General features: G+C 42.5%; 1 protein-coding gene across 7 annotated transcripts in view; it reads right to left on the bottom strand.

The window, feature by feature from the left end:
* Positions 1-1869: 1869 nt before the first annotated feature.
* The window catches only part of LNPEP (leucyl and cystinyl aminopeptidase), an 82283-nt gene continuing 57289 nt past the window's right edge, over positions 1870-26863 (bottom strand). For all 7 annotated transcript variants that reach the window (XM_053296112.1, XM_053296111.1, XM_053296113.1 and 4 more), the window contains 7 exons: positions 19600-19783; positions 18428-18584; positions 17277-17467; positions 16753-16914; positions 9385-9525; positions 8727-8808; positions 1870-7650 (listed from right to left, as the gene is read on the bottom strand). In XM_053296112.1, the coding sequence (XP_053152087.1) occupies positions 7519-7650; positions 8727-8808; positions 9385-9525; positions 16753-16914; positions 17277-17467; positions 18428-18584; positions 19600-19783 (1049 nt within the window). In that variant the 3' untranslated portion in view covers positions 1870-7518. The remainder of the gene's footprint in view (positions 7651-8726; positions 8809-9384; positions 9526-16752; positions 16915-17276; positions 17468-18427; positions 18585-19599; positions 19784-26863) is intronic.

Below are 26863 nucleotides of genomic sequence, written 5' to 3'. Positions count from 1 at the left end.
AGCAGGGAGAAATAATTCTGCCCCCCCCACCCCCATTTCAAGAAAACAGAAAGTCAAAAAAGGACAGAAACCTTCCCATTTAGCCCTGTAAGGTGCCAGTGCTGACTTAAGTCCTATGATTTAAATACCAATTTGAACATTTGGTACTTAAAACAGGCAATCACCAATTTATAGCTACCATAGCAAAAGGCACCCTATATGCCTGAGGAATGGAAACAGCCAGGCAGTCCACTCTTTGCTTTGGATTGCTGAAAGAACTGGCTGCATGGATGTTGTAGGCATAACCAGCACAACCAGAGGACTGAAAAGCCTACAGGCCACACACTGGACCTCTCCATGCCCCGTGCCTTAATAAGCATATAGCATTTCCTTTCCCTCTTCCTATGATGGTATGCCATTTTGATATTATAGGGGAAAGGGTGGTGGTTTATATGGTGTTGTGCAACGGCAGGGAGGGGTGGTTTTTGGTGATCTCCTCTGCGCTTTGCAACCACCTGTGCCTCCTGAAATTCCCCAAAAGCTAGGGCACTTCTATTTCCCCCCCGTTAACCATAATATTTTTTTTGGGGGGGAAGGTGAACGTCTGCTAGAGGCAGAAGCTACAATTTATAATCTAGAAGATGCCAACATTGGTTCCCAAAAGCAAATGTAAACCATGAGTTACCTAAACCAATGACATATTCCAATCCATTAAATATCATGAAATCTGCTTGACCAAAAGGGGAAAAAAAGTTGTATTCTATTGGTTTCCTCTGGTGATTGGGGAGGAATGAACACTAACCCAGTTCTAGGAGTCAAAACACAGTCTTTTTTATTTCAGCAGAGAGAGAAATATACAGCGTATCCAACCACTCAGGAGGTTCAAGCAAGTGTTGGAGGGGTCCTAGGAAAGGCTCCTAGACAGAAATACCATTTGATAATGCTGGGATATAGGACTTTTATTGCTGGGAGGTTGATAACCTTCAAGTCTTGTTCTGGGCATGGGCATGCCAACAAAACTCTTGAAACGGAGTTTCCTTGCACTCTGATGGAGCTTTCTCCGTTTAGTTATTGGTTGCATTTTTATACTGCCTTTCTGCCTTGACAAAGGCACTCAAAGCACTTTATTAAAAACAAAGAAATTACATGAGATTAATGCAATATCTCAGGCTGTTGGTCTTTCCAGGAGCTGAGGACAAGAGCTCACCTGCCTGGGTACCTCCTTTCTTGTCTTCCTCTGAGGGCACACTGGTCTTTCAATACTCCTGCAAAGGTGAGGGAGAAGCTGCCCCAATAGTCCTCACTGCCAGTGCTGGTCTCTATGGGGGCAGATGTTTGCTCTCCCCTGGCCTGGGAGCCTCCTTTCTTGCCATCTTCTCAGGGCACCTGTCTTTGTCTTCTAGCTCCCTCTTCCACCAACCCCCGAATCCTTTCATACCAATTAGGTCACCCCCAGCAGGTCTGTAATGCTACTGTACCTTCATCAAAGTAGTACCTATAAAAGGAAATTTGAAAACTCATTCAATGTCTAGAAAAGGAGAGCTGGTCTTGTAGTAGCAAACATGACTTGTCCCCTTAGCTCAGCAGGGTCCACCCTGGTTGCATATGAAAGGGAGACTAGAAGTGTGAGCACTGTAAGATATTCCCCTCAGGGGATGGAGCTGCTCTGGGAAGAACATCTAGGTTCCAAGTTCCATCCCTGGCGTCTACAAGATAGGGATAAGAGAAATTCCTGCCTGCAACTTTGGAGAAACTGCTGCCAATCTGTGTAGACAATACTGAGCTAGATAGACCAATGGTCTGACTCAGTATATGGCAGCTTCCTATGTTCCTATCCTCATCAATACATCTGTGAAATTGAGATGAAGGTAACAAAAAGAGGCACACTACTTTGTATTTAAAGTTTTTATTTTCAATTCACTTCACCAAAAAACAAAAACAAAAAAAACCAGCAACCGTGTTTGTAGTACACATGCCCTTCAGTGCTAGTTATATACACACGGTTTTATTTGGAATATAAAGAATAGGCTTTAATTCTCCTTTACAAATTAAGGAAAACCAAGATTTGCATATAATGTGTATGTGCATAGATATACACATCACTATTTTCAAAAATCTCTTTCAAAATATTGTACAAAGTATTGTACAACCTGGAGTTTTACTGTTTATATATGATTGTATCTTGCACTATGCATCTCTAAAGTATTAAACACAAAAGTGTAATCCCTTTTCAGATTCCTGTATTTGATATTCCAGAATTACTTTGATGCTACCATTATTCAAGCCAATGTTGTTATCAATAGAACTGCAACTCCCCTTCCCCCAGATCTGGTGCAAATTTACTCTCAAATCCACTTCTTTTTAGAAGCCTTTGTAAATTAAAAGCTTTTGGTGGCTTTCAAACATCCATTCCAACCTCATCATACCATTCCACATTTTGAAAAAAAGGTAACTATTTTAGATTTCTACAGTAATTTGCTACATGGTGCCATGACTAACTTAAAAAAGATGCCAGACCATTGCTTTGATCAAAGCAATGTCATATGTGAAGGTCTGTAGTATTTCTACTACACAGCAGGTTTAAGTAACACAGCAAATCAAGGAAGTTTAAATTCTTGAAGACTAGGACCTGAGAGCTTAGTATGGCAAACACTTCCCCCCTAAAAAGTGGCTAAAACATTAACTGTTTTGTGAAATGGGATAAAAGACAGCAACATTTAGTAGCATCATGGCAAACCATGACTAAGAATCAGACATAATGCAAACAGTATACCCATGCACTTTCTTTTGTGAGTGCTGTCTGCAGTGGCGTGGGGGTGGAATAGGGCTGAAATTTACTGTATTTCAAGTGAAGACAGCCTTTGGAATACAAATTAACGAAGAGATCTTTTAAACACACTCATAGGGGTCTCAATTCATGACAGTGTACACTTAGAATGAGGCAACATTATTTTAAATTTCAGAGTGCAATAAAGAAAACATCTACTAGAAGAGACTTAAGAAAACCAATCTATCAGAAGGAAGAATATTCTATCTAATAGAGAACAGGTGAAATATATGCAGCCATACAAAGACAATTCAGTTCAAGGGTCAGTATTCTGTAGCATGTTGCTACCAAGGAAAAATAATTAAGGCCACAACTACAGTTCTTAGGGCATTATACTTGCAATGAATGTTCAATTTCACAAAGCTAATGGAGTAGGCATCTTTTCAAAGTAAAGCAGTGAGACCCATTATAACAAAAATACTATCTCCCACACTATCCCCACTTACACAGGTACAGCTGTTGCAGTTAAAATTAACATGAACAGGTATGCAGCAGCTTTGTGTGAATTTAAAATAATTAACTTCAGACATGAGAGGGCTGATAGCAGTTTCTGTGCTTTGAGAAAATATGCAACACTGCTTCAACTACAGGTGATTTCAAAATAGTCTGGTGGAAATGTGAGTCTAGGTACAGTTCTGGGAAAAAAATATGGCAAAAATTTCACAAGACACAAAGAAGGGGTGTTCCAAGGAGCCAACAACAAACTTTACTGTAGGAATTCTTGAAACATGTTTCAAGCTACTGTGTGCTCTTCTCCGGAGACTTTTGCTGCATAGAAAACTATTTTCTTTTCTTCCACCAACCTTCTGAATGGAGAAGAATATTCAAAAGTTTGGAGAAGGAAAACTAGTTTACAGTGCAATTTTAGAATTCTCTGGAGCACACACAGTAACTGGAAACAGACAGATGTGCATGAAGAGAGAGACACTGTTCCAATTATTTACTTCAACTTATATACATTGAAATGTTATATAATAAATGAATACATGTTCAAAAGATATTCATGTTATTGATAAAGCATCTTGGGACACTCCCTTTTGTTTCTGTGAGATAAAAAATGGATGGTTCAGCTTGATATATGCAAGCTTCTGTATGTGTTAACAGACTTAATGGAAGTTACCAAAAGGTTTTTACCATCCACAGAAAACAAGCAGCTATATTGACTGCCATGAACTCATTTCAAATATGAAAATGTGCTTTCAGGAAGCTGGGTCAAAGAAATGGGGATAAAAAGAAGTCAAACAATCAATTTCTTTTTAAAGATCAGACTGGACCATTCTGTATCTAGTTTTTATTTTTTTTAAAAGCGGATAGAAGATGCACTTCTGTGTATTTTTACATATTGTGTGTGTGGTATGTATGTAAAAATGCAAGATGCAGACAGCTAATGCTTCTCCAGGGGAAAACAACATTCAATGGTTAACACTGGACTACTAGAGTTGTGCTTTAAGTGTGTGGAGATAAGAACAGCTGAAGGTGCTACCTAGAAATTGGCTTAACCATTCTCTTTGGATTGAAGCCTATTTAACTACAATTCCCCAGATCCAGGGCTTGGATAAGTACTTAGTATCCATACCCAGAGAACATATATAAGCATATACTTCTCCCTTCCAGGGTCCTTAAGTATTCCACATGAAGGAGGTGAATATGAAATATTTTATAAGATTCAGATAAATAGGGAAGCCCTTGCTTGCGCAGAGGTTTGTGGGTGCATGTCGGAATTCTACAGAGCTTTGGATCATGGTCTGAAAGGACTAAAAACTAGTTTTATTTTAAGACTTTCAGAACATCAGGTTTGTAGACTGGCTAAGAAGCTCTCATTCACTGGGAAAGCATATGCCTCTCCATAATCTAAGATGATATGAAGATGGTTATGAAAGGAGGGCTCTACAAAAATAGACTTATTTTGTATAACACATTCCTTTTGCAGTCATATTATATTATATATTTTGCAGTCACTATACTCCATAAGGCACATGAAATCTTTGCTACTTTCCAATTTATAAAACCATCAAAATGATCTCTCAGATTCTTTCCATACAAAACCCCCTAAACCCAGAAAGATTTAAAATCAAATAAAGAATTTGATTAAAGAAATACAGCTTGCAAATTTCAATAGTCCATTTTCTGCACAGAGGATTCTCTCCCTTTTGAGGGGGAAATACCCTTAGAAAATATTAATGAATTATCTTTATCTGTTATACAGAACTCAAGTGAAAGATGACAATACTACCAAAGCCAAAGAACATACAGAGAGGATTACATACAATAGCACAAAAGCTTTGAATAGGACCTGAATGGCAGGTACTCCCCCTGCCCCCCTCAAGTTAAGAAATACTGAACAGAACTGAGATTTCATCATTAAGAAAAAAGTATACCCTAGTTCCTGACATTAGCCCTAGATGTGTCTCGGGCATTGTAGGGGAAAAAAAAAAAAATATATATATATATATATATATATATATATATATATATATATATATATATATCCCACCAAAAGTTAACTCATGTTATTAAACTGCAGAAAGGATATATATACAAATTACAGTACATTTTTTCTCTTGAAAGGGTCACTACTGGACTGACATAAGCTTAAGATGAAACATAAATCCGTGAGCTCTCACATATGGCTTTAACGTTAAACAAAACAAAACAAAACCATGAGGGGTCCAACCCCGTCAATTCTCAATTGACTGAATAGGTACTCGGTACTTGTTGGACTTCAAGCTTGATCTCACCTCTTATTTTAATTACATAAATGAAATGAAAGAACTTTGATTTCACTAGAGGTTGAATCCCAGGTCCAAACAAGAGCACACAATCCTGAATGTGCATTAATATTAAGTAGCAATCACATAACCCAAACTTCATAATCCAAAAAAGATAAATAGTTGAAAAATATCCTTAAAGCAACAGTGCTTTACACATCATATTCTTAATTCTAAAATGCAGGTGCACTATATTTTCAAGTACAGTTCACATTTCCAGTAGCAATTGCATCTATATATCATAGGATAGGTATCAAGTGACCCAAACAAGGGAATTAGGTGGACAATTATTTTGCAGGTTGCTATGCCTCAGTACTGCTATAAAAGTAAACCAACTGAAAAGAGGATCAGTGCATAGGACAATATACTAGGCTAGAGTACGGATCAGGAAGGTAAGGGAAAGCAAAACAATGTAGACTCAATCCTCAACATCCAGAAGTTACAGCAATACTTCTAACAAAGCACACTGAAATGGTGTGGTCTCTTTCCCCATTCAGCAAGTGAGCAGAGAACAGAGAACAACTTTCCTTTATTTAAAAAAAGAAAAAAATTCCCAAGATATTCCAGAAAACTGTACTACTTTTTCTTTTTTTGCATCATTTGTGTATGTTTTCTTCCCCCTACAATTTTCAACGTAGCTGAAGAGATACTATTTTATCACCATTAAGTCACATCTGTTGTAAATCACAACACAGGTGGATATGCACTGCAAGCATGTTGAAATGCAGCTTAGGGTTTTTAGCATTTGCATTTCTGAACATGATAAATGTATGGTAAAGTGGCCAAATTTGGTACTGGATGTTTCTCTTAATATTCTAAACATTATGACTTGCTCCACAGTGACCCAAATGGTTCTGAAAACTATATCCACTGGTTATTCCCCATTTTGTGCCGTTGGTACAAAAAATATGTTTCAGCTTTGTCCTAGTGATATTTCTTAGTCACAGGACAACATAATGTACAACAAAAAAGTGAGTTTTGCAGCAATTGATTATGCTGAACTCTGTGGCACAGAAAAATGAAGATCAACAACGTCCACAGCATGCATTAATGAGGACCCTCTAAAAAAAAACAAAACCCAAGAAAAATATGAAGCCAGAAATCAGTAGTAAAAGTATCGATTCGGCAAGAACAATGGTCTGTGCACTGTTCCACAGCACTGGCAAAAAATCAATTAAAAATTACTTTTAAGGGACTATGAGGAAAAGTGGGATTCCCATAAGAACCTAATGAGTTAAGAGTTCCAATCTTAAACCTATTAATTTTTCAAACTATACATTGAACATTCCATCCTGATGAATTTTTTCTGCACAAGAACTATTTGTATATCAGTAGTACCCAACCATACTGCAGTCAAAAATATTTTTTCTACTAATTTCTTATATTTGTATAATTGTCATAAAATACTTAGATAAATCAAAGCCCAAAAGCACCTGCCCCCCAAACCTTTTAACTTTAGCTTCTCACCTCCATTTTGTGTGTCTTAGCAGCTGTTTATAATCATGGCAATAAAAACGTGCTTCACAACAGGTACAGAATTTACATTTCAATATGCTACTGACAATGAGGAAAGCTGATTAAACAGCACTCTGCAAAGAAAAGCAGTTCTCCGTGGTGTTCTTGTCTTCTTACTCTCTATTGTAAAGTCTTCATTCAATATCTAGAAAATGGAACCACCATTATCCAAATAATGGAAGGGAACTGCAATACAGTTATAAAAATTATTGTTCTTGTTTTCTGTGGAAGTTTGGTCAGTGAACAAACACCCCCTTAACAAGCAATGATGCCCAGCTTGGGAAGAGATGTACCCTGAGCTAACTAGAACCTTCTCACAGTGCAAAGAAAGCTGCATTGCCAATTTTCAACCTGGGTTTTGCAAAAGCAAAAGAGCAAGAGTTGCAGCATTCCATGTGGCTAAATCAAACTCTGGTGGCATTGTGATCACTATAGCAATTGCTTCAGATTTGCCAAGTTCAACGCCATCCATTGGATATTCAACTGAATTCTCTCAATAGCTTCTTGGACACACCGTAACTGAGCCATCTCTTCTGACTTTGACTCAAAGAATGCCTTGACCTGTGGAAGCAAACATACACATTAAAAAAGAAAGAAAGAAATTCAGGAAACAGCAAGCTAACTTTTTACTGTGTATCTAGGATAGCCTAATAGGATGTTATATTTGTAAATAGGAATAACCTTCATTTAAAGATTAACAATTTGCACAGTTCAGTGCTAATCACAGTGATGCACACCTTGAGAGAGACAAAAGGCTTATTCTCCCGACCCTATGGGGGTGGGATGGAGGGAAGGCATGCTCCTAGCTTGTGCCCCCCAGATGACCAGAGCCTCCTTTGGGCTTCCACTCATGCACCCACATGAATGCGGATGCAGTGCCCTCTACTGAAATCTGGAGCTGGGGCCTCCACATATACCACAATGCATTGCAGGAACAGTGGAGAGGCAGCCACTGCAGCAGCATTCCTCTCCCTCGCTCCGCCAGCCACAGGACTCTATGGGTAACTTGGCTTCTGGCTGCCCAGAATCATTTTAAAGCCATGTGGCAGCACAAACAACCAGAAGAGAAGGCAGGACAGGCTCAGTTTCCCTCCTACCTAACTTTTAACCTGGGTAATGGATCTGGGCTCTCCAGGTTCGGAGCTGCTGGAGCGGGAGGCCTCCCAGCTTCCCAAATGACCACGGATTCCTGGGTTAATGCCGTCCTACTCAAGGATGTGGTCATGAGAACAGGCTCCAATACTGAAATTGTCTTTATTGCAGAAGTAATAAAGTGTATGAACTCACAAGCAGAGCTCCAAATTTCACAACACATCATACTAACGGTTGTGTGGGATCACCAAGAGTATGCATTTAATGAAGTGACTATCATGGTACAGAATCTTAGCCTCTACAAGGTAACACCTTGGGAATATCAATGAAAGTAACTTAATTTTTTTAAGGTTAAAATTTATTCAGTTTTTCTTTCTTTCTTTCTCAAAAAGACATTCAGAACAGAGCAACAAAAAACCCAGTGCCCCTTGTATCCACCCTTCTCTCATGACCATTAAACAGAGAACATACAGTGAACATATTTTGGAGTCACAGAGAAGATTAAAAAGGGGACAAATATTTTTCTAATACTTGATCTGACAAACCTCTTGCAGATGTTCCTGTGTTGAGAACTGACTAGTTGTCGTGATCACAATGTTTTGGATGGTGTATGATCCACGGTGAAACCTGAGGTTTAGGAGAATAAATCAAGGCAGGACAATGTTTATTCAAAATATATTTCATTCGCACCTGATTTGTTTTGGAGGTTCATAATGAATTACAATATTTCTTAACTAGACAGCCAACATTCAAATCAACTTATTTTCCTCCAAGTTGTTTAACCCCCTCATTGCCACCTGCCTACCCTACCCAATCATTGCCACCACCGCCACTGTCTGTGCCCAGGATAGCCGCACTCCAGCAGGGCAGGGCTCGCTCTCAGGCAGTGAAGTCCTGCTGCCACTCGAAGGCAGGGCATTCCCCTGCTCTGATGCCCAAAAGGGCCATGCCACCAGACTTTGCTGTGGCCACCTTTCTGCTACACAACCGCCCTGCCCCCAGGGGCAGCTCAGCAATGTTCTCCATGCACACAGAGTGGGGGAAACGACATGCTGCCCTGCCTCAGTTGCACACCGTTGCTGTTATATCCATGCCCCTGTTCAATGTAGCACATACTTAAGTCTTTCACAGAGAAATAAAATTCATGGATGAGAAGAGATCAATTTCATGGATGCTGGGAGGTTCAAGAAGTGCAAGGCTTACTTCTGTATAAGCTGGTTCCAATTCTCTTTGACGAAGTCCCAGGCCAGTAAATGTCCAGGCAAATTCTGACTGACTGTAGTTATAACATGTAAAAAATCCTGTGATCTGATGATGTCTCCTTCCAGACTTGTTTTCAATAGCCTATAAGAAAAAGCAAATTGGGCTAGACTTGGAAAGAATAGTTGCCAATGCATAAATTAGAATTGAAGAGAATATTCTGGAGAATTTTCTGTTCTACTAACTAAATGCAATACAATAGACAGACTTTTCAGAGATCTGAGCCAGGCAATTCATAGCAGTCCAGCCACTATTTACGAATACTTGACTATATATCAAGTATCAAATATAAAACTTTCTATCTGGAAAAAATGCCCACTAATTAACCATGTTATATGGATTGCCACATCCAGGTCAAAATTAAGAGGACTTCATAAAAATCCTACATGAATTCCTGAAACACAGAAATTGGAGCATTGGTTCACTTATTGTGAAAGCTTCTTCTTGCTGCTGCATCCAAGGGAATCCTCTTGAGTGGGTTATGATTCTCCATGTGGCTCCCTAAGGCAGGACTATGCAAATTAGCTAGAGTCTCTAAGAGGTGGAGAAGCATGGCCCCACCCAGTTCTTTTAGGCCAGGAAAGCCAAGAGTGCTTTGAAGAAGAAAAAAACACTTAGTGGAAATAACCAGAAAACACACTTAACTAGGAGCAACCCCCCCCCCACTCCAAAAGGCTGGAAACTAACAGTATGTCGGAGAGAAAATTAATAAAAATTAATGAAAACTGACAGTGTCCATTAAAGTGGTGGACCATATGAGAATCTTTGTTTTCTAGGCAGATAATTTAGAAATACTCCCCGAGGGTCCTTGTGGAGTAGGCACATGTACTAAAAAGGGTGGGTTGAGGTGTCCTTGGATGCAGCAGCAAGAAAACGCCTTAACGGTAAGTGAACCAATGCTCCATTCTCTGCTATTGGCATCCAAGGGCATCTCCTTGAGTGGTGACATACCACAGCCATCAGCCCAACTGGGGGGGAGCACACATGCCTACTCTGAAGAAAGGACCTGTTGGAGTACCCGTGTCATAAAAGCTGCTTGAGCAGAGGTGAAGGTATCCAATTTGTAGTGCATATAAAGGTTTGTAGCCGCCCTGCGAATGTCAGCGGCCGTAGCAGTCATAGAAAACGTAGCCAAGGTGGTGGCCACCCTGGTTGAATGAACACTTTAGTGGGGGCCCTAAGATTCTGAGTTTCATGGGTTAGGGCAATGTACGCCTTGAGCTACCAAACTACAGTGGCGGAGGGCATGGCCTGACCCATGTTTTGAGGCAAAAAAGAAATAAACAATGACTCTGCAGTCTGGATGTGTTTTGTGCATTTCATGTAGGTCTTCAGGCACCTACAGACATCCAGCTTTTGCCAAGCTTTTTCTGCTGGATGTATCTATTTTGGACAAAAAGATGGTAATACAACATCCTGGGACATATGAAATGGCGAGGACACCTTGGGTAAAAAAAAGGGGGGGGTCACTGATGAGCTTCACAGAGTTTTTTCTTTTTTTTAAATACAAATGTGTTTGTGAACTGAAAGGGCCTGGAGCTCAGACACTCTACATGCCGATGTGACAGCAATCAAAAAGGCAAGTTTTAGGGTTGCCCCCCTGAGGAAGCGCTTCAAATGCAAGTGTCTCAGCTTGGACTATCGCAAGCCCTCTGAAATGAGGTCGACCAGGGCGGCGGCCTGCCGTTTCAATGTATTTGTGGAGAGACCTTGGTCCAGACTGTCTTGAAAAAATTGCAGCAGATGTTTCATGGTAGCTACCCCTTTAGGAACTCCATATCTTGCAGACCACTGGAGGAACACCCTCCAAATGTATTAATAGATCCTGTTCGTGGAAGGGCGTCTGGAAGCCAGCATCGTGTCAAGCACTTTTGTAGAGTAGCCATGCTGTTTCAAGATGCGCCGTTCAGTCTCCAGGAGGCTAGCTGTAACCAGCCTGGAACTGGATGGTACACTGGGCCCTGCTGAAGTAGGTCTGCCATGACTGGAAGTATCAGGTGTTCTGCTGTTGCCAGGTTTGGGAGTTCTGAAAACCAGGGCCTTCAAGACCAGAACGGGGCTACATGACTTGCGCAGGCATGTCCACTACTTCTGGGTACTTTTGGAAAACATAGTGAAGGGGGTGGTGGGGAGGTATGCTGCTACCCCGATGGATGTTTCAGAAACTGAGTGCCAGTGGGGGACCGTGATGGGGGGGGGATGCGACGGGGGCGGCATCCTCCCCAGCTCTTAAAGCTGCACCCCCTCGCCATCAAATCAGCCACTGCTGGTTCCGTGCACATTCCTATTTCCTTCCTGCTGAGCCAGTCTGCCACTGTGTTCAGGTCACCTTGCACGTGGTGGGCTGTTATTGTCACCACATTTTGTTCGGTCCACCGGAACAGAAGAACTGCTTCCACCTGCAGAGACTTTGACCTGGTTCCTCCCTGGTGGTTGACATGTGTTTTCGCCATGGTGTTGTCCGTGCAGATCAGTATATGTTGGTTTTGGACCATGTGGTGGAATTCCAGAAGTGCCAATCAGATCGTTCAGAGCTCCAGCCAGTTGATGCTGTGTTGCTTTTCGTTGACCACCCACTTTCCTTGAGCCAACTCATGGAGGCAGTGGACACCTCACCTGTGCTTGCTTGCGTCCATGGTGACGATGGAGAGGAGGAGAGGAGAGCTGGTCTTGTGGTAGCAAGCATGACTTGTCCCCATAGTTAAGCAGGGTCTGCCCTGGTTGCATCTGAATGGGAGACTTGATGTGTGACCACTGCAAGATATTCCCCTCAGGGGATGAAGCCGCTCTGGGAAGAGCAGAAGGTTTCAAGTTCCTTCCCTGGCTTCTCCAAGATAAGGCTGAGAGAGATTCCTGTCTGCAACCTTGGAGAAGCCGCTGCCATTGTGTGAAGACAATACTGAGCTAGATAGACCAATGGTCTGACTCAGTATTTGGCAGTTTCCTATGTTCCTATGATGACTTGTGGAGGGTCCAGAAACACCGTACCCACTGAGAGGTGCAGTCCACCATCTTAGGGATTGCAGCACTTTGGGTGGAAGGCTCACCTGCTTGGTGGATTTCATTACAATCTCCAGGTGATGGGGTAGCAGGAACCACTGCAAGGGTCGCAGGTGGAAATGCACCCACAGCACTGAATCCAAGGTTGCCATAATCAGTCCCAGGATCCTGGAAAGGGAGAGTAATGGCATAGACTTCTGTATTAAGGCCTGATGGACTTCTGTCTCCAGGGTGGCTCTGCACTCTGGTGGTAAGAAGAGCTTGTTCGGTATTGTAGTTATCACAATGCCCAGGTGTAGCAGCTGGTGCGAAGGATGCAACTGGCTGTTCTCCCTGTTGACCAGGAACCTGTGGGCCTGTAGAACCTGTAGTGTGATGTTGAGGTCCCTCTGGACAGACTGTAGAGACGGAGACTGGACCAACAAGTCGTCCAATAAACAAAAATCCTGACCCTTAGAAATCAGAGATGTGCTATGACTGGTTCCAGGACTTTCATGAATGTGCGCAGAGCTGAGGAGAGGCCAAAAGGCAGTGCCCTTTATTACGGAACCTCCTCCTTTTCATGAAACGGTTGAGGTATTTTAAGTCCAGAACTGCCCGTAGGGAGCTGTACCTATTGGGCACGGTGAAGATGATGGGATAAATACCCACTCCCTGTTGGTCTGCTGGCACAATTTCTATTGCCCTGATCGATAGGATATGTTGGATCGCCTCCCGGAGGCCCTTGTGTTTGGCAGGTAGGCAGGAGGCTGGGGTGGGTAGAAAGCAGTGAGGTGGGTTTTCAGTCAATTCTCTGCAGTAGCCCCCCTTTATGACATCAAGTACCCAACAATCTGAGGTGGTGCCCTCCCAAACGTGTAAGTGAAAGGAGAGGTGACCACCCAGGGGCGACCTGCCCGAGTCAGGATTCCTGTTTGGGTTGCTTGCCCTGGGTGGAAAAAGTTGCCCTGTCCTCAAACCCTTATCTGGAAGGTCTGGATCTGCCAGAAGGGATGCTGAGACCTGAAACCCTGCTCCCTGAGAGAAAAAGGAGGACTGAAATGGGTGAAAGGTATGGAAAGAACACCTCCCCTGCAGGTAGTCTTGTTTATGTAATGAGGCGAGCATAGCCTTCTTATCATCTTTGGACTCCACTAAAATGTTCTTTAAGGCTGCATCCCCAAAGAGTTTTCCCCCCATCAAAAGGTACTGTGACCAAAATCGTCTCAGAAGCAGGGTCTGCACGCCAATATTTTAACCACAGGTTCCGGCGGCTCAGTACTGAAGCAGCTCCTGACTCCTCATGGAGTCAAGGGTGGAGTCAGAGATAAAGGCTTGCACCTTGTGTAATTTTAACAGGGTGTGTCTCAAACGTGCCGGGTCAGAGACCGGGTCCTGGATGAGATCGTCCAGCCATATGAGAGAAGCTCTGGCTACCATGAAAGCAGCTGCTGAGGCTCTCATTGCTAAAGTGGAGGAGTCATGTGACCTTTTCATGGCCCCTTTCATGCACCTGTCTACAGGTTGTTTGAGGGTGGACTACCCATCCCTGGAGAGGACCAAGCCAGAAAGCATTTGGACCACTGGGGCTTCTGTTGGGGGTGTATTAAAACAACTATGATAAAGTGGGCTCAAGATGTGGGGCGTAATACAGAAATGGCAGCCTGGGAAAAGTTATGGAAAAATGATTTAAAATTTACTGCATGTTATGCTATAAAAGAAAACTATTATAAAATGATGTATAGATGGTATCTGACACCAAAAACATTGGCATTAATGTATAAAAATGTTTCAAACAAATGCTGGAAGTGTGGACATTTTGAAGGCACATTCTTTCATATGTGGTGGACCTGTGGGAAGGCTAAAGCCTATTGGGATATGATATATAATGAATTAAAGAAAATATTTAAAATGACATTTCCTAAGAAGCCAGAATCCTTCCTGCTGGGAGTAACACAAGGTGCAATCTCTACAACTAATTTAACATTTTTTATGTATGCCTCTACGGCAGCTAGAATTATATATGCACAGAAATGGAAGACCAGTGAACTGCCTTCAAAAGAAGACTGGCTGATAAAAATTTTGGAATATGCAGAGATGGCAAAATTTACAGCACTATTAAGAGATCAAAACTTGAAATGTTTTAAAGAAGATTGGAAACCATTTTTGTTGTATCTAAAGAATTATTTTCCTATTATGGACTTGACAGCAGGGTTTGACATTTAGTAAAAATCGCAGGTTGGTTAGATTAATTATGTTTGTAAGGGTTTGAATTTACATTTTGAACTATTATTATAGCAAGGGTAAATTTTATAGTTGATGATTCACGAAGAAATATGAGCGGGAAGTCCACCTTTTTTGTGTGTATTTGTAATGAATGATAATATTACGGTTGTTAAAATTTATAAAAATTGAATTTGAAAAAAAAAAATCTCTGGGGTGCTTCTGAGTCCTCTGGCTCCTGTCCATCTGACCACTCTCCCTTCTCCTTGTCAGGTTGGTCAGGGTCTGTTCCCCCAAGGTCCTCTGGAGTGTCTCCCCTTGGAATTGGTTCTTCATCTACAGGAGTAACTGGAATCAGTGCCAACGACGTTTTGTTTGGTGGGTGTTACGGATTCCTGTACAGAGGCCCCACAGGAGTTCTGGTTGTGGGGGCCCTGCGGTCTGGAGAATCATGATCTGAGATTTCAGAGGAATGGGTACTTTCTCCCCTCTGTTTAGACTTAGAACGTCCCTTTTTGTCTTTTTAATGTGCTTGCACTTTTTCTTTGCCTTCTTAGGGACTGGAGTCTCAGAAACAGAAGACAGGTGGTCTCCTGAGGAAGGTGGTTGTTCCCTTCTGAGCCCTTTTCACTTTTTAGACTTTAATTGATCATAGTGTTCAGAAGACTGCGCCAACAGATCCTCAAACCATGAGCACCAAGCAGGTGGCATTTGGTTGAGGGATTGCAGCACTGGAGAGAGCTGGGGCAGGCTAGGTCCCCCTGGGTGGTGGGGTGTTAGATAATTCAGAAGGCCCAACATGGCCAGATGTCACCATTTGCATGCCTGCTCCAGCTGCAGCACTCCTGGTCACCATGGTCCTGGTGGATGAAGGTTTAGCTGCCCCCTGGCCAGATCCTCCCAGTGGCTGCTGACTTTTTGGGGAGCTGCCCTGCGGGCTGCTTGTGGAGGCCATCTGTGCTTGCATGAAGCTGGGTTCAGCAGCTGAGGGAGCAGGTGGAAGCCACGGTGCTGGATCAAACAAGGGTCTTCGGCCCTGGGAGCTGGCAGTGGGTGGGAATGAGGTCGGAGCCTGGTTCGACCCCCTGCTGATAAACGCACCCAACTGAGCAGGCGGGAGCCCCAGAGTGCCACCCATTCGCTGTTTGGCGGGGGGCGGGGAGCATAATCCACTTCTTAAGTGGATTATGCTCCATTCTCCTTCGGGCACCAAAACGCCTGATTGAGTGGGCAGAAACTCTGGAACACCGCCTGTCAGCTGTTCAGCGGGGCACACGCTCTGCCCTGAGTTCTCTTTTTCTTCTGGCCCCCAAATGCCTGATTGAGTAGGTGGAAATTCTGGAGCGCCGCCCGACAGCTGTTCAGCAGGGCCCATGTTCTGCTGGGAGCTCTCCCCTCCCAAACTGCAAGCTTAGCTCTGCGACCTCCAGAGCAGCTTGCTGGCTTTAAAAGAACCTTTGGCAGGCCCTGCTGTAATTTCTCTTTCCTGATTCTAATGTGGAGCACGCACATGGCGTGTTCCATCCAAAGGAGGGAAAAGAAAAGGGGTCCTCCAGCAATAGTGGAGGACGACGGAGAGGGAAAAACAAAAACAAAAAGCTTAGAGAGAAAACTAAACTTCTGCTTTATACATTTTTAGCGAAGACTGCCTATCCTTCTCACTTGGGAGAAGGAGAAAAATTTCAGAATTTTGGATCTCTCAATTAAATGTTTCATCCCAGGATTTGAGACTCTGCATATTCCTAACTTTGAGAGTCTAACTGTATTCTAATTACAAGAAAACACTGCACCAGAAAACAATGCAACGTGTGCTGATAAGGGACATCATAAGCAAGGAGAAAGGAAGGATTCAAAGAAAATTGCTGTATTCAAATCTGAACCAACACTATGATTGATGAATAATGGTGTCTCTCCAGTTCACAAGGTGGTGGTGGTGGGGAGAAAGCATATCAAGTGTTTCTCATATTTTCTTGACTACCCTTTACAGTGACAAAGATACATGCAGTAATCAAGTAGACTTGCTAAAAATCAAAAGGCAACCATAAACTGGAAAAAAGCTGACAAAGATGGTGATTAGTATTTTCATTCGTAGGGGGGGAGGCTTCATACCATATCAGTTTTCTAACGTCATCTGAGCTGGCGAGCGCTTCAAGGATTTTGAGCTTTTCTGGTTCAGAAGCCAAGTCATGATACACGGCTAAAAGGAAGTTCCAGCCACTTTCCGTTTTTGCTCCAACTCTGAATATGATGTTCATAACATCTGTGGGCAGGCTACAGAGAGAACAGAAGAGAGTGTACAAACTTTTGTGAGTAAAAAAGAAAAAGGCAGCCATATCAAAGCATTAGCTAAAGTGGTATGAGTGATAACTTCTCAATACAGTTTGTTGCATAGACATATTCTCATTTGGATTCATAGCAATTGGGAAGCAAAGACTATAGTGATTTTAAAAAGCCTGCTTGTGTTGACTTCTGGCCCCTGCTAAGCTGGGCATGAGCAACTGCCACTACATGCAGGGAACACTCCTGGTACACTACCACAAAGTGCCTTTTTGGTGTGACTGCCCACAGGCAGAAGGTGGCAGGGACACTTGCCAGAGGCAGGGAACCAACCCCAGGGTTGTTTTTAAAGTTACCTTGTTGTGCCACTGGAGTTCTTCCATTTTTCAAACAGCTCAGCAGCTGTGTTACAGGTTGTCACATTTGGCAAGTTATGGGAGCAGGCAAAGGTTAGTAGATTGGACTTCAGCTCTTGTTCCAAGATGGTCCCTTCACTTGTCCACTTTTGTTGTTCAATCTTGTCTCCAAGGAGGTCTCTTATCTTACTCTAGAACAGCAGCCAAAAAAAAAAGGGAGGGGGGGAGGGGGGGAGGAGAAAATAAAATCAAGAAAAGCTACTGAACAACAGTAGAATGCTGTTCCCAGTCCCCAAGAGCAGATTTCACTGGAGTACTCATGCACTGAAATAATGGAAAGATGTATCCCTCAATATCAAAGTTATTTTTAAATTACTTGCTGAACTTTATTTAGGTTATTTGATTTTAAGGGGAGTTCAAAACTGTTCAAATAAGTTCAGAACTGTACATACAAAAAGGTTGCTGTAGCACCTAATGGCGCAGCAGGGAAATGCTTGACTAACAAGCAGAAGGTTGCTGGTTCAAATCCCTGCTGGCATGTTTCCCAGACTATGGGAAACACCTATATCGGGCAGCAGCGATACAGAAAGATGTTGAAAGGCATCATTGCATACTGCGTGGGAGATGGCAATGGTAAACCCCTCCTGTACTCTACCAAAAGAAAACTACAGGGCTCTGTGGGTGCCAGGTATCAAAATAGACTTGATGGCACACTTTACCTTTAGCACCTAAAAGACTAACACTTTAAAGACTAATAGGTTTGTTCAGAATGTGTCTTTACAGGCATCATCCTTCTTCACCATATGACTAGAATAAGCAGCAGCATGTTATGGATTTTAGAAGGACCGGGGGGGGGGGGAGAATGCAAAGGAACCATCTGTTTCTTCTTGCTTCTTTGGGGTAGCTATCTCTATGCTCCTGGGATACAAAAGATGCAGTTACAAGCAGATGGCCTGTGCATTTGTTGAAGACTGCAATACACTTCTAAGGGACAGGATCTGTTAACTGAATTAAGTTTCATTACATACACAATTTATAAAAATTAGAGAGGTTGCCCTATAAAAGGTTTGATTCAGAAATTGTCCTACTACACCATTGGAACTCTGAAGCTTTCGCAGAGAGTTAATATCTACTTAATTTCAAGGACTTACCAATATTCTGGAAGCAAGGTACTGCAGTCTTCTTTTATCAACTAGATTGTAGATATGACTCATTTGGTACAAAGCTTGTACAATTGGTGCAGTACTGTTTTCTTTCATTATATATTCAATCAGGTCAAAGGCCTTGGCTATTGATACCTGTCCTAGCCTAAAGGTATATTAGAAAAAAAATAAAGCATCCTGAATAATATCCAAATCCTAAACACACACTTAACACTCTAGTGGTAAAATATACTAATTCCTAAGAAAGTTCTTAATGTAAAAAATTCTTGTCCCAACTGGTTCTGAAATAATCCCACTGGCAAAAGTAAACTACTGCAATAGTTTTTAAAGATGTGGATTAAAAAAGATATTTTCCTGCATGAGATTGTTTGAGAAGAAACAGACTGGCATAGTTTCCCTTTTAAAGCATATTGTGATGGAATGATTAAAAAAGATTGTCCCATTCTTAAACATGAAAGTGGATAGCATCTAGGCTAGTTCTGCTTCTGCAAGAAGAACATTCTGCTCGCACAAGGGAAGAGAGGCAACTTTTGGCAATCCTTTTTCCTCTGATGTCCCTTGCACCCCAAAAAATATGTCCAAGAGGGTTGGGGGACTCTCAGAGACATATTTTCTGAGAACATAGGAGACTGCATTAGGAAGGGAGGATCCACAAATATTGACACACACACACCCCTGTCCACATGCTGCCTTATCTCCATAATTCTTTATACCATTATAAGCTTTAGACAAAGCTTTCCTTAGTACTTTGGAGAACAATTTCATGCTAGCCTGGTCACCCTTTGCACGAATAAGAACTTTACTTCCTTTATTAATATTATTATATTTGCTACCTGCAGGGAAAATTTCTATAGCAGGTGGGCTCAAAACGAGAAGAAATCAAACTAAAAGTGCTGTTATGATCTACTGTGGGCCATGTTCATGCGTCCCTAACTCTGGTCACTGATTCTGTCATTTGTCTTTTGAAAACAAAACAAAAATTCTACCCTAAAACATTTGCAATTTTATAATTGTCTTACGGAAAACCACATTTACACAAGTGGACATCAAGATCAATAGTAATTAACACATCCAGGTTAAGTTTGTACTGTCTTCCTAATGACCTAGATGTGTTTTTTTAAGACCCTGTCTGGAGGAAAAATGAAATGGTAAAGAATTACCCTGCCAAACTGAAGATGTTTTGGATTAGATTGGCTCTGTCGCTGGAACTTAGAGCAAAGGGGTTTCCCTTCAGAAGTTTAATTAGGGCAGTCCAATCCTCATCAGAATATTGCACAATATAGTAACCATTTGAGTCTACGTTGAACTTCACCCATTCCACTTCACCTGGAAGGTTGAAAACAGCTACACAGAAAAAGAAGGGGTGGGGAAAACATAGCATCAATTTGCTTCAAATACTCAGTATCCTTGCTAACGTTCATAAGTGTAAGAGCTCTTGATAGCATCACTCATGAAGCTATCCATCCTCATTTTTCCGGGAGATTGGGGGTAGTTGTACCCAGTGTTTATAGCCAAAGGGTTCCTTTTGGATGCAACTGGCTTTCAGACAACTATCCAGAAATCCATCTGAGGTTCAGAGAATCCTTTTTAACCATCATGTGTGGGAATGGCCCATACCATCACAAAAATATTTTTCTATAGACATACTGCCAGGAGTCATACCAACAGACATACCATTATGGCAGCTAGCTCCCAAAATATAACAGTTTGGAATGTAACATGCTTGATGAAACATTTCAGCAGCACAAGGCATGTCTACATAGCATCCATCCATACTCCCAGTCAAAACGCTTAAGTGCATAAGATGGTGTGCATGGGAAACAGCCCTTGAACAAAAGTGTCTTTCTGCATGATACTCTCAATCTAGAAGTGACATACTAGCTGCACAAATTGCTACATCCACCCACCCACTGGTCACCAGCCTCCATACAAAAGGTATGGGAAATGGCCAAAGCTCTGTGTGTTTTGTATGAAATGATTGTATTTTCTCAATGAAAGCAGCCAATTTGCAAAATTAGTATTGTGCTGATATGCAGTAGTACCAGAAAAAGACCTCCCATCATAATTATGTATTTCTCAACTTGAACAACCGGAAAGATACTTGCTCAGCTTTATTTATTTGCTGAAAGGATAGAAGGGCAAGAAATAGGTCCACTGACAAAATGTTTAACTCATTTTGCCAAATTCAATCTTGCATTTCACTTTGCATAATGTAAAAGGAAAAACATTCCACCCTCGTGTAAAGTTTTCCAAAGTTAATGCCATTACGAAGATATTTTTCATGGTCAGCTGATCTAGTAGCAGTACATTTGATAGAACCATCTGATCCCACTCTTTTGCATATTTTTTACAGAAACGGGGTGGCATTTCTCTTTAAAACAGGTCTACTGCTTTTCATTAGCATATTTAACATCTCAGTTATGCAGCAGCCTAGATTTTGGCAGTAGTATATGTATATTTTTAACACACGCTGCTTTCATCTTCTCAGGAAACCAGTTTTCAATTATAAAAATGTATCTGTCCAGAAGTGAATTACTTGCGTCTCTGTGGTTGGCACTATTGCCCCATCCTTTTATATTTTAAAGAGACCAGGTTACAGAAAGCTATCCATTACAAATTTAATTCCCATCTCTACCATGAAACAGGGCTAGTGTGTCCAAGGATGTACCTCCAGGCAAACCGAAGGTATATTTAGACTGTGCATCAAAGCAAGTCCTGGAACTACTCATCTTGTGGGTGAGGCGGGGGGGGGGGGGCGAGAAGAGGAACACAATGCAAAAACAGTTGACTAACTAGTTGAGAGCGACAGAAGTCTCTTTCTGGTTTTTAAGAGTTTCAAAAAAAAACTTCCATTAGTTCAGTTTAAACTAATTCGTTGTTACACATCACAAGTTTCTAAAGACTAGAGAGGCAAGCTTCCCTGTGCTCAGTTCAGACCAGACCCAGTTCAGGTCATATTGCACTCCCAATTGCATGGGGGACCTAATGAGATCTCCCTTCTCTCAACCCCTCATGAGCTCCTCCCCCATATAAGGAAGCAGGAGACTCCACCCTCTTCTTCCTTCACAGACACAAAAAACCTACTAAGCAGCAGCAAGAAGGGCTGTCACTATAAGCTTGATTAGCCTACAGACAGAAGGAAATTCCAAATGAACAAAAAACAGGAAGCCTCTTTTAAATTTCATACAACAAGAAAGTGTTCCAGAATTGAAGCTTTCCCAGGGCAAAAGAGGCTCCACTTGCGATTCATTTCAATGGGAAATCTGCCCTTATTAGATCTTTTGGAGCCAAACCCCAAATTCACCCTGCATCTATGACAGTGGTCAGTTTGCTATGAGTAGACCAGAGTTTCAATGTCTGGTGAGTTTTAAATTGAAGGACTGCTGCCTTTCAGAAACAACCCCCATCCTCAACTTCAACCAGCATGCATTGAAAAAGCTGGGAAACATCTCCTCGTTACAACTGTCAGGTAAGAGTATTATTAAAGAGAAACTTGAAGTGACAATACCTCTGTGTACCTGCAGAAGGCCGTTCTGCCAATGAAAATAAATTTAATGTTTCCCCCGGTAAAAGGATTTAAAAGCAAAACGTTTCCAAGAAAGTTGCTTGAATATAAGCAGAAGATGGAAGAAATCATTTATGCCACACAAAGAGACCAGTGAGGCATATAGGTAAAATGACAGTCTAAAACCAGAGAGACTGGGTTTAACTCCTCGCTCAGGTAGTAACTACCAGAAATGTAAAATTCCAGAAATTTTGAAGCTAGGGGAAGGAAACAGCTTTTTTCCCTGGGAAAAATGAGACCGGGGGGGGGGGGGGGCACACTGAAATCTATGCGATATATATTTTTTATCATCTTTAAACTTCCTTTACTGTTTTAAAAATACAAAATGAACTATGTACAGCTTAGCACATACAATTTTCTTTTAAGGAATTTATACTTTTACATTTCATACATATACTAAACAAATTGCAAATATATATATGAATGATCTAGGTTTGTATGTTCCTCTAATAAAGATGACAGTGCATCTTGTGAGGGGCAAAGGCCAAAATGTGTCTGGATCTGAGAGTTTTTAGATTTATTATACAGGATTAAAACATTAATTTTTCATTATTTTACATAAGCATGTTCCTATTACATATTTGTTAGAGTGCATTTTGAAAGATCAATGAGCAGGAAGTTATAATATTATAAAGCTTTGTCTTGTAAACCATTTCAACCATAATTCTAAGAGGGAAAATGTTTAATTTTTGGAAAAGAATCTAATGTTCCTGTGCCTGACCTTGGGAAAGAACCAAAACTACACCCCCACACATACAACTTCACCCACCCCCTACCCTGCCGGAGCCTTCACATCTCCGGAAACTACCCCTGCTTATGCTAAACAACAGGGTTGTTGTAAGAATAAAATGGGACACATACACACCACCCTGAGCTACCTGGAGGAAGGGTAAGATTAAGAAAATAGTATTTTGTATATACCATTCATATATGGCAGTGTACAAGAATGAGAGATTAGGGTCCTGCCCTGAGTGGCTTAAAATATAGGTAGCGACATGGGGAAAAACAACGGAAGGAGAGGGAATGAAGCAGGCGAGGAATATGTGGATATTTAAGTTACATCTACATGAACTTAGGTGACATGCTAAAAACTTCAACAGAATTATGGTACCATAACACTAGTCTGGATTTAGGCCAGTATGATTAACAATGAAGCAGTTTACAAAGCAAAAGGAACAATAAAATGGGTCCCTATCCCAAAAGGTCTCACAATCTAAAAAGAAACAAGTGCAAGACCAGCAGCAGTCACTGGAAGAATACTGTGCTGGAAAGAATCTATAGCTCCATATAGATGTTCCCTGGCCCTTTGAGGAGTAGTGATATCGGAGCCTACAAAGCCGGCTGTAGAGCGCCTCCCTCTTTGGTTCCTGAATCGGCTGCTGCGAAGGACGGACAACAGATAAGCCACAGCAACCTAGGTAAGTAAACAGTTCATGGCAAGCTAGCAGAGGGGATGGCCAGGTGGGTGTTGTGAGTGACCATGAATCCCCATAGAGATCATAAGGTACAGGTAAACAACCTGTTTATCTCTGTAGGGATCCATGGTCCCTCACAACTGGGTGAGTGACTAGCTCCCGTAAAGAGGTGGGGGGTGCTAGCAGTTACAGTACTTCAAGACCGCCTGACCAAAATTGGCCTCTGAAGCAAAACGCAAGTCCACAGCATAGTGACAGACAAAGGGAAGGTCCAAGGACCAGGTGGCAGCCCTGCAAATGTCCTTCATACTGAAGCCCGACATGTGGGCCACTGAGGCAGCCATGGACCTAGTGGAATGCGCCCAAATTTTAGAGGGCTGCTGAATGCCTTGCTTTTTATTAAAAAAGGAAGTCAGTTGCACCAGCCAGGTGGACAATCTTTGTCTAGAAATGGTGAAACCGTTACTAGCTCCTGCATAGGAGAAGAACAGCTTATTTGAACGCCTAAATGCCTTTGTACGATCCAGGAAATAAAGGACACACCTGAGGACATATAGGAAGTGCATAGAACGCTCGAGAGGTGTAGATGGATCAGAAGAATGTAGGCAAAAAGATGTCCTGATAGATATGGAAGTACAAAACAATCTTTGAACAAAAAGCAGGGTCTGGATGCTGGACCACCTCGTTCGGGTAAAATTTTGTATATGGGGAATCAGCCCTTAGAGCCGTAATCTCACTTAAATGTCTTGCAGACGTGATGGCCACAAGGCAGGCAGTCTTTATGCATAGCAGTTTCACAGAGCGAAAAAGAGAGCTGAGAACCAGGGTTGCCTGAGCCACTAGAGGCAGTCCAGGATGCATTGTGTGCACTCTTGCAATATCTTCCCCACCACTCTAGACATTAGCGGGAAGGAGGGGAAAAGATAATACAACCTCTCCTTCCCTTGAAGCTGGAAGGCATCCCCGAGTGGGTGCGGGCTGATGCCCACCCTAGAACGGAACAGAAGACACTTCACATTTTGTGCGGTAGCAAATAAGTCAATGTCAGGGACATTGTCAGGAGTCAAACACATCTGACAGAACAGAGTCATTCAGTTCCCACTCATGAAGGGTAGAGAAGGAGAGATCCCAGCTAAGGGAGTCAGCCAAATTGTTATCCTCCCTCTTAATATGTATAGACATGGGTAGGATATCAAATCTCAGGCTCCACCTCTACAATTGCAGGGCAAGGTTGTTCAGGGACTTAGATACAGTTCCCCCTTGGTGGTTCAAATAGGTGATAGCTGTAGTATTATCGATATGGACCTGAACCACTTGGCCCTGGATAACAGGTAGGAATGCCTTGAAAGCAAGGAAAAATGCTAGGAGTTCTAAAAAGTTTATATGGAGCTCCTGCTGCTGGGAGTTCCAAAGGCCCTGTGCCCTGAGGGAACCACAGTGTGCACTCCAATCCTGCATGGAAGCATCGGTAGTGACTGATATTGTAGGGTTCAATCCCGAAAGGGAACCCCTTGCGAAACAGAATCAGGCAGAGACCACCAGAGCAGGTCTCGCAAGATATTCTCTGGAATGACTAACCACTTGTTTTGACTATCTAGGTTTGGATGGAAGACAGCCAGCAGTCAGAGTTGCAGTCTCTGCATCCTCAAGCGTGCGTTTGCCACAGTCATGAGGCCCAGCAGAAGTCGGATGGACTGAGCACACTGCTTGAGGGAAGACTGGAAAGCGATCACCACGGAGGAAATGGCCTGGGTGTGTTCTACAGGTAAGTATGCATGCTTCTGGTTGGCATTCAGGATCACACTGATGTACTGAATGACATGCTTGGGGGGTCAGGACAGATTTCTTCAGATTGACACAGCCCCAGATCTTCAGATCTTCGAGCCCCAGAGATAGGGTAAGTTGTAGGTTGAACAACAGGATAGACTTCTCCCTAGCCCTCCCTGTCCCCGCAGATAGGCAATGGCGGCCGCCATGCACTTAGTGAAAACTCTAGGGGCAGTACAAAGGCCAATGGGAACACTTTGTACTGGTACGCCCTTGTGCCCAGGCAGAAACGTAGGAATTGGCGATGCTGAGGCCTTATGAAGATGTGAAAGTAGGCGGGAGATAATGTGAAACTTGGAAATTTTGATAAATTTGTTCAACTCCCTTAAGTCCAGAATGGGACAGATCCCGCCATCATACTTAGGAACCTGGAAGTATTTAGAATAATAGCTGGAATGCATGAAAGATGAGGGAATGGTTCTATGGAGCAGCGAAGAAACTTCTTTAAGGATAGTAGTTGAGTGGGTATATTTTATGCTCGCATGGGTGGGTAGAGAATCAAATTCAATAGCATAGCCACTGGCCACTATGCACAACACCCAGGCATCTGATGTCACTTGACACCAGGAAGGGAGCGAGATAGAGAGAGGCTGAGGGAATGGGGATAGATACTTCTAGGTCCTCGTCGTTAAAAAGGACTGCTTGGATTGGTCCTGAGGCTTCAGTTTTTGTTGGCCCTTTTGGCACTGATGAAAGGGGTGCCTAGTGCACTGTCTAGACCCACCTCTAAAATTTCCCGTGTCCTGGGAAGGCCGGAGTTGGTATTGCTGCTTATAATAAGGGCAGTACCTATGCTAGAAAGACGAGGTTTGAGATTGAGTGAAAGTCTTAGTAGTATATCTAGAATTTTTCGGTTTCTCCATCGTCTCGTCCGTGTCTTTAGAGAATAGCGCCTCGCCAAATGGCAGATTTTCCATTTCATCTTTCATGCCTGGCTCCAAAAAGGGGTGGACCTGAGCCAGGCATGGCGATGGAGAGTGATGAACCCAGCCAGCACTTTGGACCCCACTTCCGTTAGGTGTTTAGCTGTACTCAGATGATGCCTGGTAAGATAGGCAGACTTGGAGTGTCAATAGGAATTTGATCTTAAAGGACTCAGAAACATCAGCAACATCCTCTTTCAATGTGCCCCAGAGGGACAGTTGATACTTGGTCATGCAGGCCAAGTAGCTGGCAACTTTAAAGGAAAGGCAAGCTAAGGAGTAGAAACTTCTTGCCATCTTCTTATCCACTAGTGCTGAATGTTTACGTGTGGACTTTCCTTACAGCATGCAGTCTACCACCAGCGAGTTTGGTGCCGGGTGTTTGAACAGAAATGGGCAAGAAGCCTCTTGGACCTGATACAGACTCTCCAACTTTTTACAAGGAAGAGTGGATGTCACTGGGGCCGACCAAGCAGCTTTAGAAGCAGTGACTAAGGCCAGAAGCATAGGCAGTGCCATAGGGTGAACTACAAATGTAAAAGCCAGGCAGCCATGAACAGGATCTTTGATCATATACTCAGGAGGAGAAGCCTCCAGGCCTAGGGCCTTTGCCATCTTCTGTATTTGCACTCGGTAAGATTTTGTCTCCTTTGTTGAAGAATTAGATGGTTGGGCAGTTACATTATTATTCTAT

This window comes from Hemicordylus capensis, chromosome 2, assembly GCF_027244095.1.
Source record: "Hemicordylus capensis ecotype Gifberg chromosome 2, rHemCap1.1.pri, whole genome shotgun sequence".
Classification (NCBI taxonomy): domain Eukaryota; kingdom Metazoa; phylum Chordata; class Lepidosauria; order Squamata; family Cordylidae; genus Hemicordylus; species Hemicordylus capensis.
The sequence above is the reverse complement of the archived record's forward strand: the minus strand, read 5'-3'. Positions and strand labels throughout refer to the sequence as shown.